The sequence below is a fragment of the Ictidomys tridecemlineatus genome, chromosome 3, assembly GCF_052094955.1.
Source record: "Ictidomys tridecemlineatus isolate mIctTri1 chromosome 3, mIctTri1.hap1, whole genome shotgun sequence".
Taxonomy (NCBI): Eukaryota; Metazoa; Chordata; class Mammalia; order Rodentia; family Sciuridae; genus Ictidomys; species Ictidomys tridecemlineatus.
In genome coordinates, this window is record NC_135479.1 from 46,114,468 (window position 1) to 46,127,268 (window position 12,801).

At 47.8% G+C, this 12,801-nt stretch overlaps 1 protein-coding gene across 11 annotated transcripts in view; it reads left to right on the forward strand.

The window, feature by feature from the left end:
* Rap1gap2 (RAP1 GTPase activating protein 2) overlaps positions 1-12,801 on the forward strand; it is a 228,331-nt gene that overhangs the window by 79,555 nt on the left and 135,975 nt on the right. The window contains exon 1 of one of the 11 annotated variants that reach the window (XM_078042650.1): positions 10,631-10,804. The exons of the other annotated variants lie outside the window; for them this stretch is intronic. Coding sequence (XP_077898776.1) covers positions 10,698-10,804 — 107 coding nt within the window. The 5' untranslated portion in view covers positions 10,631-10,697. Of the gene's footprint in view, positions 1-10,630; positions 10,805-12,801 lie in introns of those variants that run through there. 11 annotated transcript variants of the gene reach the window in all.

Consider the following 12,801-nt stretch of genomic DNA (forward strand, 5'->3'; position numbering starts at 1 on the left):
GCCCAGGAGTTCAAGGCCAGCTGGAGCAACACAGTGATGTCACAGGAAAGGGGTTTTGGGGAGATCTTTCCACAGGCAGAGGAGACCTCTCCTCCAATCTTCTAAGTGATGGACACAGAATTTAAGGATGCATCAGGTTTTAGCAAAGAGGAAGAGCTTTATTGGAGACTGAAAGGTGGAGATAAGCGCTCTCAGAGCAGAATGGGGGCTTCCAGGAGTGAGAAGGAGATTTAGGTTCTTCTTATAAAGGAAATGCTGTGAGGGGCAGATGTTTGGGAAGGCATGTGGGGATGGTGATGATTAGATGTTTTTTGGTGTTTTTTGGTCTGGTCATTCTCAGCATCTTTGAGTTGACGTCGTCTGCTTTAGCTGGCCCAAAGCTAATGTTTGGAATGCACTCTATGTTACAGGTTTCCTAAATGTCATACATGTCTCCCTTTGTTCACTCTATTCTAAAAATATGTGTTCGTGTATTGCCAAGGCTAATTAGCAGTGCACAGGGCAGTTCTCATAAGCAAGTGAATTTACAGTAACTTTTAAGTGGATTTCCAGTAGCTTTAAGATTTACAGATTTTTTCAAGAGTTTGAGAAGGATAAGCACGGAAGAAAAACTGGCATGGGGAGAAGAGGTCTGAGGAACTTCCGCACAAGTCTTTTAGATTAAAAGAATGGTCCACCACTGAGCTAGATTCCCAGACTTTATTTATTTATTTATTTATTTTTATTTTAAGACAGGGCCTTGCTAAGTTGGGCCCAGGCTGCCCTCTAACATGTGATCCTCCTGCCTCAGCCTCTCGAGTGGCTGGGATTACAGGTGTGCACCACCACACCTGGCTTTATTTATTTTTTTACTTTTTCTATCTTTTTTCCTTCTATTCTTCCTCAGTGAGAGCCCATCTCTAAAAACAAAAAGGAAATCAAGAACTTTCCCCACTGGATGGTTTGACTATATTACATTGACGATGGGGTTCCCTGCGGGCACTTACTCTCTGGCATTTCACCGCCTTAGGGACAGAAGGGCAGGTTGAGATTGCTCAGGCTCCAGGTGCATTAAGAGAGTTAAGAGCTTTACTTTCACAACATCATTTTTTTTTCTCTTTCATTTACTCATGGTGCTGGGGATGGAACCAGGGCCTTGTGCATACTAGGCACATACTCTACCACTGAGCTACAATGCCCAGGCTCTCGACATCACGAAGAGAACAGTTTCATCGCTGACTAGGGGACACATGAAGGTCACTGCTTCCCTTGCCTGGACACTGTATTGGAACACCCTTCTCCACATGTCCCTCTGCCACAAAATGTATGATGGATGGGGTGCACAGGACAGATTACCCTCCACCAGCTCCCTGTGACCTTGAAACTGATTGAATATATTCAATAGAAGGAAAGTTTGTGCAAACTTTCTTTTTTAGTTATTAGCTGTGACCCATCATTTGTGACCCATGTAGCTGAAGAGAAGGCCTCTGAAGACTTGATAATAGTCTATCAAATAAACTGATGAGACACAAGATAACAGGAAAAAGAACATACTTTTTTTTTTTAGTACCAGGGATTGAACTCAGGGGCATACAACCACTGACCCACATGTTCAGCCCTATTTTGTATTTTATTTTAGAGACAGAGTCTCGCTGAGTTGCTTAGTGCCTTGCCATTGTTGAGGCTGCGTTGAACTCATGATCCTCCTTCCTCAGCCTCCCGAGTGGCTGGCTGGGATTACATATATGCATCACCGAGCCCAGCTAAAATCATACAAATTTTATTAGATGGCTAACTAAATATGGGAGCTGCACATTCAGTTTGAGACTCAAAGAGGGCAAGAGGGCTGAAGCTCACATAGAATTTAACCCAGGAATGCAGCCTTGGGCTTCTGAGGGCTGTCTTGTGATGAGGATGATGTCTTCTAGGTAATAGCCACCTATGGTCATCTCTGGGCCAGGTATCTGACCCCCAATTTCTTCTTCCTACAGAAATCTTTCTCAGAAGAGGGGGATATCAGATGGAGGAGCCTGTATGCATTTGCTGTTTACTGATGTGAAAATTAGTAATAAATTTCATTTTTTTAACTTTTATTTATTTATTTATTTATTTTTATGTAGTGCTGAGGATCGAACCCAGGGCCTCGCATGTGCTCGAATATGCTCGCATGTGCTAGGCAAGCGCTCTACCGCTGAGCCACAACCCCAGCCCAATAAACTTCATTTTTATAAAAGGACAACTTTCTGTATACTCCAGTGTCTCCAGAGGCCTGTGATTTCTCTGAAAAGCCAATTTGAAATACGTCCAAAGAATCTATTTGGGGTGGATGTTTTATTCTTCTATAGGGTCCCTGATCCTGTCTTGTGACACTCAGTGAGTGAGGGGCCCTGGGCAGGGGTGACCGTGGATGGAAGCAGAGAGTTTGGAGTTGTGGGGTGAAAGGATTCCAGCCAGTGTAGTTTCTGAAGTTGCTTTGGTACTTGGGTGGGTTGGAATAATAGGAACTAAAAACACAGCCCCACATCCCCCACAAAGATTGCAGAGGGAATTGCTTACAGAGTGAGGGGGACTGGCGCACTAGGGAGCTTAGACTACAGCAGGAGTGATATGTAGGCTAGATAGCTGGAAGAACTTTCTTTTGGTGGAAGGGCCTAGGAAAGAAGGCTTGAGAGAAAACTTGCAATTGGCAGACCTGCAGCTGCTCAGTGGGAGGCTCAGAGCTCAACTCCCAGCAGGCCAAAAGCTCTGGGAGTCTGTGTCAACAGAGAAGATGAGCTTTGTGTTTGTCTTTTAGGCTAAAAGGACTTAATGTCAGGGTGGGAAAGATCCATTAACACATCAATGAGTTAGAGTCCAGAGTCTGTTGTGGAGGAAATCCTTGTGGGCTAAGCAGAGAGGATTTGATTACACCCCTCAGTAGTGGCAGTCTCCTTCCCCCTCCCCCTCACACTGGAAAAACTATTCAATCCACAGTTATCCAGGGACCGATGGAAGAAGGAGATTAGTTCAGGTGACGGGGAAACAAATGAGAATTTACCAGGATTTGAGTAGATGGGCCCCTAATCTATGGTGTGTGAGTGTGTGTGTGTGTGTGTGTGTTGCTTGGGATTGAAGCTAGGGCCTCCTGCTTGCTAGGTAAATGCTCTGCCACTGAGCCACATCTCCAACCCCCCAACCTGTGCCTTTTTTGGTTGACCAGATGTATGAGTAGTGTCTGCGGTCCATGTGATGATCCCCATGTGGTTGAATCAAAGGTGACCAGAGGCCCTATTCTTCTGGTCTCAGCTTGTACACTGCCTGGCACCCCCATCCCTGAGCACCTGGCTCACTGCAGCGGCCCCTCGCTTGAACCGTGGGAAACACACACTCTCACACATAGCAGCGCCCCAGTGTTTCCTAAAACTCGTGTACATTGCAAATATATCCAAGTCAGGAGAGGAGAGGGAAAGCAAAGAGGGGTTCTGCAGTTGGGGTCAGAAACCCCTTTGGTGCTTGCTTCTCATTTCTATCAAGCTTTGTTATTTAGATTCCCAGTGAATGGCAGGGACAGACACAGCAGTTCCTGGGAGCACAAGGATGCAGCGCAGCACAGGGAGCTGGGCCAGTTACAGAGCGCTGGAGGGTGCTTTCACAGGCACTCTTATTTAGCATTTTTGATAAGTTTATTATTTTATTATGATGATGAATTTTTTTTTCACTGCTGGGGATTGAACCCAGGGCCTCACACATGCTAGGCAAGTGCTTTGCCACTGAGTTAAACACCCGGCCCCTATCTTTTCATTTTATTTGCAAAATTAAAATAGACCTTACACAAAATTCATGAATAGTTGGGTGCAGTGGTGCATGCCTGTAATCCCAGCAACTCGGGAGGATGAGGCAGGGAATGAGTTCAAAGCCAGTCTCAGCAAATTAGCGAGGCACTTAGCAACTCAGCGAGACCCTATCTCTAAATAAAATATATATAAAAAAAGACTGGGGATATGGGTTAGTGGTTAAACACCCCTGGGTTCAATCCCCAGTCCCCCCCCCCAAAAAAAAAATCATGAACAGAAAAAAATAATATTTTCAGCTGTTCATTATTGTCTGTTTCCCCCACACTATGAGCATTATCTTTTAAGATGGAAATTGTATGGCTTACAAAGTAAACAGAAAATAGTAAAAATATTAAAGAAGTAAATAGAAAATAGCAACAGTAAAGTATCACAAGCTCCTTGCTCCACCCCCATCAATTTCAACATTCACCAACAATCTGCCTTTTTTGGGGGAGTGCTGGGAATCAAACTCAGTGCCTTGCACATGCTAAGCATGTGTCCTACCACAGGCCTACATCCCCAGTCTCCTCTGCCATTTTTGTTTCATCTTGTTTCCTCTCCTCCTTCTACATCCCCACTCTATTCTCGTTATTACTGTTAGTATCGGTTTTGACTATTTTTTTTAAGTAAAATTTACATGCATTGAAATGCACAAAACATAATCCTACATTTGGGCAAATGGACCCTCCATGCCATTCCGATACAGAAGACTTCCATCTATCCAGAAAATTCTCACACAATATGAGGCAGCCACCATTCTAATTTTTTTTTTTTGCACTTTAGATGGTCTGTTTTAAAATTTCTTATAAATGGAATCCTATAGGAAGTGCATTTTATGTCTGGTTTCTTTCACTCAGCATGATGTTTCTGAAATTCATACATGGGATTGTGTGTATCGTTTTATTGTTGAATGGTCTTCTACTGGGTGGATGGACCACAATTTGTTTAGATACCTGGGCTATTTTCAGACTTTTTCTATTTTGAATAAAAACTGCTGTGTACATTTTCATACAAATCTTTGTGTGGACCTTATATATTCACTGGAGTCCTTGAGATAACCCTAGGAGGAGGGCACTGTGGGTACTCCCATTTTACAGATGAAGAGACTGAGGCACAGAGAGGTTAATGGTTAGCCAGAGGCCACGTAGATAGTAAAAACTGAAGGTGGGATTCCAACTCAGGCTTCTTTATTGGCAAAGTCTGTGGTTTTATTTCCTCACTGTGGTGTCTTTGCTCCACAGCTGTTTGGGGACACTAAGTGCGGGGCCAAATGGGTCTCTCACTTCAATGACTTGTCAGTTCAAAACTGCATTTCAGTTCACTAGAGTAGTTGATATTGATAGTGATTCTGAGTCACCTTGAAAAGCTTCCTAAACATGTCTTTGAAAAGGACAACAGTACATAAGACATTTTAGAGATATTTCTAGGCAAGGTCATTACAATAACAGCAAACTAGCAAGCAAGCAAGCAAACACAAAGTTTTGCTCCTCAGAGCTCTAGTTGACTGGAAATTTCATTTAAGCGTAATTCGTCATCTCCCAAAGAAGCCAGGCACAGACTGCGTTACTGGGCATATAAAACAGTATATAAATAATACATGCATAAAGAAACCACTCTGTTCTTTGTAGAGCCAAACAGAATAGACTTTTGGAGAGTCTGCTGGTTCTTGCTTTGAAGGATGCTGTTGCTAAGCAATGTTGCTAATATTATGGAAAGACAGCATCCCTTCCGGCTTCCCACTCAGGCCCAGAGACCCTAGCACTGGAAGTGGCTTTGCGGGTAGCAGTAGCTTGGAGTTTTGGTTAATCAGTGAGACAGAGGCCAGGGGACACTGGTTGTGAGACAGACTGTGCTGCAGACAGCCTGAGCTCCTGATTTTCTGGAGTGGCCCCTGGGTAGAACATTTCTTCATGTTCTTCAGAAATGTTACACTCAGAAGAATCCTTTCAAATGTTTCCACTGTGGGAAAAATTATAGTCATGTAGCTTTATAGAAATTTAAAAATTCATAAAATGAGAGAGAGAGAGAGAGAGAGAGAGAGAGAGAGAGAGAGAGAGAGAGAAGCCAGGTGTACACATGTAATTCCAGCTACTCAGGGGGCTGAGCAGGAGGATTCCAAGTTTGAGGCTAGCCTGGACAACTTATTGAGAACCTGTCTCAAAAAAAAAAAAAAAAAAAAAAAAGGTGTAGCTCAGTGGTAGTAGAGCACTGGCCTGGCATGTACAAAGCCCTGGGTGGGGGAGAGACAAAGAGAGAGAGAAGAGAGAGAGATTTTAAATACCTTCAGTAACCAAAGCAATATATGAAAAAACAAAACAAAACAAAGAAACCAAAACCCAAAACAAAAACAACTCGTTTTTTCTTTCTCTACCAGCTTTTTTGTAACTCCTCAATAGAAAATCAACAAAGTCCTGATCAATAGCCAATAGCACACAATATTGGCTTCTCTTGATGACTGCAGGTACCACCTGATGGGCAGCCCCAGGGCTGGACGCTCATTGTTGAGTGGGATCTGTGGGTTTCCTCAGTGGGATTTCTTTCCTGGGCTTGGAAATGCCACACAAGTCATCAAGATCTGTTTTTAAAACCCAAGTCAATTTATTATCCGATCCTCTGCTTAATAGATGTCTGGCTCTAGGACAGTAGGCCTGAACTATGGTCCCTACAGCTTGTCTTTGGTGCCTTCCAGCCCTGCCTGGCAATGTGGAGGCCTCCTGTGGGAGTCACTGTGGGGTGGGCCTCTTGGGTGCTGGTTATGAGCTCTGGTAGGGAATGTTAGGAGCTGGGAGGACAGTCGTTGTGTTGGCAAAGACTCTTCCTGTGTCTCTCTCTTTTCAAAACAGAGACTTCTCCCACACTTCCAATGAGTTTCTCAATTTTTCTTTTTCCCCCACCTTTTCCATCTCCCTCTCTGCCCTCTTTTTCCCTCTATCCCTTCCCACTCTCCATACCTTAATCTCCAGGAGATGCAACTGTGCTGCGTCTCAGCAGGGGGCGCTAGTGTACCTGCTTAGAGTGAATGTCAGTTTCCTGACAAGTACAGGTGTGAATGTCAGTTTTCTGACAAGTAAGTGTGAGGTCTGAATTGAGAGGGGGCTTCTGAGTGATTTCCCCCAGCATGTGTGTGTTAATATATTTTTGTCCCCCAAAGTAGAAGAGAGTGGGTGTGCTTTCCTGTCCTGAGTTTATAACTCTTGCATTGCTCCAAAGCTTGTGTGCTCCAGAGACTGGCTGGAGACCCTGCAGAAGGGGAGGGGCAAGGCATCTGAAGACATCTGTTTTTTAATCAAAGGGCCTACCCTCTCTTCTCCAAAGCCCCTCTTGCAGGGCCTACCCTCTCTTCTCCAAAGCCCCTCTTGCTCACATCTATCTCAGTCCCAGCCAAGAAAGGTTGCAAGTCATTTTGGTGCAGAGCAGTGGAGGAATCCGGAGTCCAAGGTCGGGTGGGACAGGGAGGGAGCATTTGCTGCAGGCTCTGTCAGAGATCAGGGGCATTGGCAGCAGGGCTGATTCCCAGTTTCACATGGATGTGTCTCTTGGAGCGGATTCTCAGGCACAGAAGGCCCTTTTCTTCAGGACCAAGCATGCGTGTCTGTCTGTCTCAACCCAATGGCCCCTTAGGCACGGGCTGTGCAGCTGTCTGCCCTCTGTTCATGATTAACTTTCCTGTTCCTGCTCCCACCCCTGACTCCCACCCAGGCCTCCACAATCCTTTGGGTTTCCCCTGCACTGGGGCAGAGACCCAGGCTGGCAGTTGGCTGGCACTTTGTTCTTGAGGATTGTGGGATCTTGGGGTTGTGAGTGGGGACACTGTGGGGATAAACTGCGGGGTGGCCTCGGACCTGGAAGAAGATTCCTTCTCTGCTGTAGTCCTCACTGACCTTGATTTTCTGTGACCTGAAGATGTGCAATTTTTGTGATCCATCCCAAAGTGCCCAGGGATGTGGCCTTAGAACCTCTTCGAGTCACTGATGTGAAAATTGTTCCCTTTCAGATATCTTCTGAACTGTGATTTCTTCAAGGACAGTGTCTTAGTTTGGTGCAAGTATCTCGCTTACACCTCTCACTGGCCTATTTTTCTTTCTTTAAAGAAGGTGCTTTATGCTCAGAGCCTTCATCAGGAAACAGCATTGAGGTAGAATTTAACAAAACTGTATTTCTTTTCTTTCTTTTAAGTGTTTTTCTGTATTTGCTTACATGGTCTTGATAGTGACCATGGATTTTCATTTAGAGTGGTAACAATATTTTCATTGAACATTAAATAAAAAAGCGAGCTGATTTAGGAAATCAAAGTAATGAGTAAATAATCAAGCAGTATGACATCAAGGTCAAAAATGGTGAACATTGCTTGTGGGTGGCCTGATTTGGGGATCCATCGGCTGGGATGCACTGCACACACTATGGTATTGCTTTGCAATGGGGTGTGTGTTTTAGCCATGCTTATTCTGGGTGAGAATGGTCTTCTATTTGTTTCTTGCCATAATCTTGCACGAAGTGGGATGGCTTGTGTTAATAAATGTTGGTAGAATAGACAAGCCTAGCATAAATGAGCATTGCATTCTCCGCCATTGATGGATTTCCTTGTGTTTTGGTGTTTCCTCTGTGGTGTGTGTGTGGGGGGCTTGGGGGCTGGAACAGGAGTTTGGCAAGGGAATCCTGTCTATGTCCCAAAGATAGAAGGCTTGAGGGCAGGGAGGAAGAGCTCTCACACACCCAGAAAATGCGTGCCTCTTAGAACCTCAGGCATCAGGGTCTGAGAAATGATAGTCTTTGGAGATAGCTTTGTGTTTTTAGCCATGTTGGGGTGGGTGGAGGAGCTGAAAGGACCTGGAATACCAGAACAAAAATGAATAATGGAAACTGCTTGGTGGAAACATTTTGCATCTTCATCTCAGTGCCCTGATCCCTGCTGTGCACTTGACCTGGATAGGTTCCCAGGCAGCTGGGAATGGGTGGGAGCCATCCTCACTCTCACCTGTGGGGGAGGAAGACCAGCTTTCCACAGGGATGCAGCCTTGCCCTGTAATGGATAAAATACACCCTGTGCTGGACTAAACCTATGTCCCTCATTGCCCTCGCTGCCATCCAGCTGAAGCTGCCCATCAGTTAACCTGTAGGTATTATGTGATACTGGGGCTGGAGAAGACCTGTGTTGGGACTCTTCCCTCTTCCCCACCTAGGACACTCATTTCCCTATTCTTCTCTCAGTGATTTTGAAGTCACTGCTGGTGTAGTTCTTGCAGCTTGCCTAGCTGCTAATCCCAGGGATGGGCCTGGGGTCACTTTAATCTGGTTATAAATAGATATCCATGGCTGTATCTGTGATCCCCCAGCACACAGGTGGCTCAGGAGGGCTCAAGGCCATTGCTAATGGATGCTTCATAAATAAACTGGGTGCCTTTTGGAAACACTCTGGGATTCTGTCCCCTCCACCCCAGTGCCAGCAAGAAGCTGTGGCCATAGGAAAGGCAGGGCTGAGCCTCTGGCTCTGGAATTCATTTGCAGCCCCTTCCCCTCTTCAGGATGGCCTCCTTCCCTGATGGATTTTCTGTTTGAACACCAGACTGTATAAAAAACAAGGAAAATTGCCTCAGGGAACTTCTTGGCCCCAACAGGACTGTTTCCAAAGATGGACTAATTGGCTTGTTTTAATTCCCTCCACCTTCCTGCCCAATTCCTTTCCTCTAGGGGGCAAAGCGGTTAGTTCTGCTTCAAGGATGGGAGGGGTCTGTGAGGCCCCGCAGCAAATGGAAGTGGTCGAGGAAGACTTATCAGGGAGGGAGGCCCGGAGCTTATAGCAGGGACTGGCGGTGAACTCTTCCACAGGAGCTAACGTGACCTTGCGTGCTTCGGTTCCAAAGTGAAGATGGAGTTTGCCCTTGGTGTGGGGAGGGTCGACGCGGCGTGGGTGGAGGAGCCAGGAGGGTGGGGTGGGACGCCTGACCTGCATCTTCCCGGCAACCTGGTGCTCAATGTGAAGTTGACCACACTGTGTTGTGTCAAACTCCCACGGCCGGCCGGGAAAGCAAATGTTAAGCGGAGCTGACCCGAGCCGGTCCCTCCAACCCCTCAAGACAATCATTTTGCGCGCTGCGAGGGGAGGTAGCGGTCTGTTTAATCGAAACGCCCCCTCCCCCCAACTCGCGACCTGGCCGAGGACCCCCTCTCTAATTGCCCGAAGCCTAGCCCCGGGGGCAGGGGAGGCCTTCGGATGGCCGCAAGTGAAGGCAGTTTCGCTTGGACGGAGGACGCGCGTTTCCTTTCGGTGCATGTTTTTTCTCCCTGTTTTAAAGACAGTGACAGCATCAGAGAAGTATCCCGGCGGGCCGGGCTGCGAGAGCGCGTCAGCCGGCTCTGCCTGGGGAGGGAGCCCAGGGCCAGCGGGCTGGGACGCGCGGGGCGGGGGCGAGAGAAAGCAGGGGCCGGGTGGCCGGGCTTAGGGGAGAGTGCGGGCGCTGGGCTCGGAGCGGACAGGGGCGCTTGAGCCTAGGGACTGCCGGGCGTGAGCGGGCTACCTCCCTTTGCCGGCGACCCGGCAGCCGGAGCTGGCTGCAGCCGGGGTGCGGGGCGGAGCCGGGAGCAGGCGGCGCGTCTGAGCGAGAACCGGGGAGCCGCCGGCCCGTACCGCGCTCGGAGCGAGCCTCGGAAATGCCCGCGCGCGGAGAGCGGACGCCGGCCGCCCCGCGGGTCCTGAGGAGACGCTGAAGGTCGCCAGGAAGTGAGCGCCCAGTCACCTGACCCTGGGGCGCACCTAGGCGGGGCGGGGCCCATGCGAGACTGGAGGCCGGGGGGCCGGGGCGCGGGCGCTGGGGCCGGCGCGGGCAGCTTGGAGCGCGCGGAGCCGGGGCGGCGGGGACGCGCGACGGGCGGGCGAGGGCGCGGCCGGGCACCGCCGGCGGCCTCGCCATGTCCCAGCCGGCAGGGAGGATGCATTGCCGAAAGGCGGGGATCCGTGCCGCCGTGGTGCTCATCGGACTCCTGCACAAATCCCGAAAACAGAATAAAGAGAAAAGGTAAAGCTGGCAGCGCTTCCTCCCCTGCCCTCCGTTTTTGTGCTAAATTCCAATTTTCTTCGGGGTTGACTTTTCCAACGGGTGTTCGGCTCGGTGTTAGATAAAAAAAAAAAAAAAAAAAAAGACTCCTCTCCAGGCGTAGTCTCAGGGAGCGAGTTCGTAGTCTCAGGGAGCTTCACCCCAGACACTGGTCCCAGGCAGGACATTGGCTGAGTCGGAGGGCGGCTGGGAGGGCCCTTCTGGGTTCATTCACCGCCAGGGGATATCAAGTCCGTCGTCCCCAGAAGATCGCAGAATCTATCCCGAAGCCCGCAGCACGGGTAGCATTGATCCATCCCTGCCTACCGTCTCTGGCTCAGCCAGAGTAGCTTGATGCGCCGATGTTGCCATTTGCTGCTTTGCAACTTGGCTGAGCACGCTAGGTGCCCACCTGGCCAAGCTTTCCTTGTTCTGCTCTCGGTGCCGGCAGTCAAGGACCAAGTTTGGAGGTCTTTTTACCCCAGCTCCGCGTTGTATCTATTTTTTTCCCCCTCATTGACTCTTGGTTCTTGGGTTTGCTTGAAAATCGTTTTCTTAGGCTATTTTCAGAGAAACTTTGGACAACCCATGGTTGAGAGGTGTAGGATTTGAGGTGAGGAAGGAGGTTCTGGGGCAGTTTCCCGGGTTCCAGCCCCCAGCTGCAGACTTGACGTGTACTAGACCTGGGGAAGTGCCTATGTTGTTGGCCCAAGTCTCCCTTTTTTTGCTAGGGTGCATGGCAAGGCTTCCTGGCTACTGAGGGGTATGGGAGCCACTGCTGCAACTTCCAGTGGCCTGCTGGATCCTAATTCCCAGAGGAGTTTTGGAGTGGTCAGTACTGCACTCTGCATAAGACACAAGCTAAGACAAGGGCATTGGAGCCAGAAACATGGTGACTGGCAGCCCCTGGGCTTGCCCAGAAGCTGGCTGGCTCTGGGCAATAGATGGGAGGGACTTTGAGACTTATGGCATTGGTTACCCTTGTGGTGGGTTGTCTGTTAGCCGTCTTGTCTCCTTTCCCAAAATATAGTCTAATGAGATGTTTCCCACTGCATAGGATGAAACTGCAGTGAAATGACTTAAGGTGGTTAAAGCATGAAATAACATCGAGTCACCTAGTGAGAAAGTTCTTCTCTTTTCAGTTCTCTACCAATCCTCGTGATTTCTTCAAGGGGAAAGTTTAAGGTTGGTATAGTCTGGCTTTAACACCTTTTATACACTTGCTAGTGTGTCTTTCGAAATGCAGAGAGAGCTGCCATTGGCCCAGACTCTTTAAGTAGCAAAAGGTGCCTGACTAGAATGGAGATCATCTTGTTTTAGTACTATTTATTTTTAGTACTATTTATTTTTTTAATCCCCATTAGTTATTGCTGATGGTACTGATTTTTCCATTTGTGGCAGTAATATAAAGCCTTACTTTGTTTATATATGTATTTTGACATGGGGGATCTCTCATTTTTGCCTAGGCTGGTTTTGAGCTCATGAGCTCAAGCAATCTTTCTGCCTCAGCCACTCAAGTAGCTGAGACTGCAGGTGTGCCCCACTCTGCCTGATAAAGTATCACTTTAAATATATGCAGTCACAAGAATGATTCTATTTAATAGGAATAGTAGTAATAAAAGTGCAATTGGGGGCTGGGGTTGTGGCTCAGTGGTAGAGCGCTTGCCTAGCATGTGTGAGGCACTGGGTTTGATTCTCAGCACTGCATTTAAATAAACAAACAAACAAGTAAATAAATAAAACAAAGGTCCATCAATAACTTAAAAAAAAAAGTACAAGCGGTATTGAATATGGCAGAAATCCTGCAGATGATCTAGGGGTGGCTGATGTTGGGGTCATATATGCCTGGCAGAAAAGGCCCTCATTAGGACTGTGGAGACCAGTGTTCCAGGTCTAGGCCCTATTTGTCCCTGGCCACTCGCTGCCCTTCAACTTCTAATCTATAGAATAGGAGTGAACAGGCCAACCTTGTAGAGTCA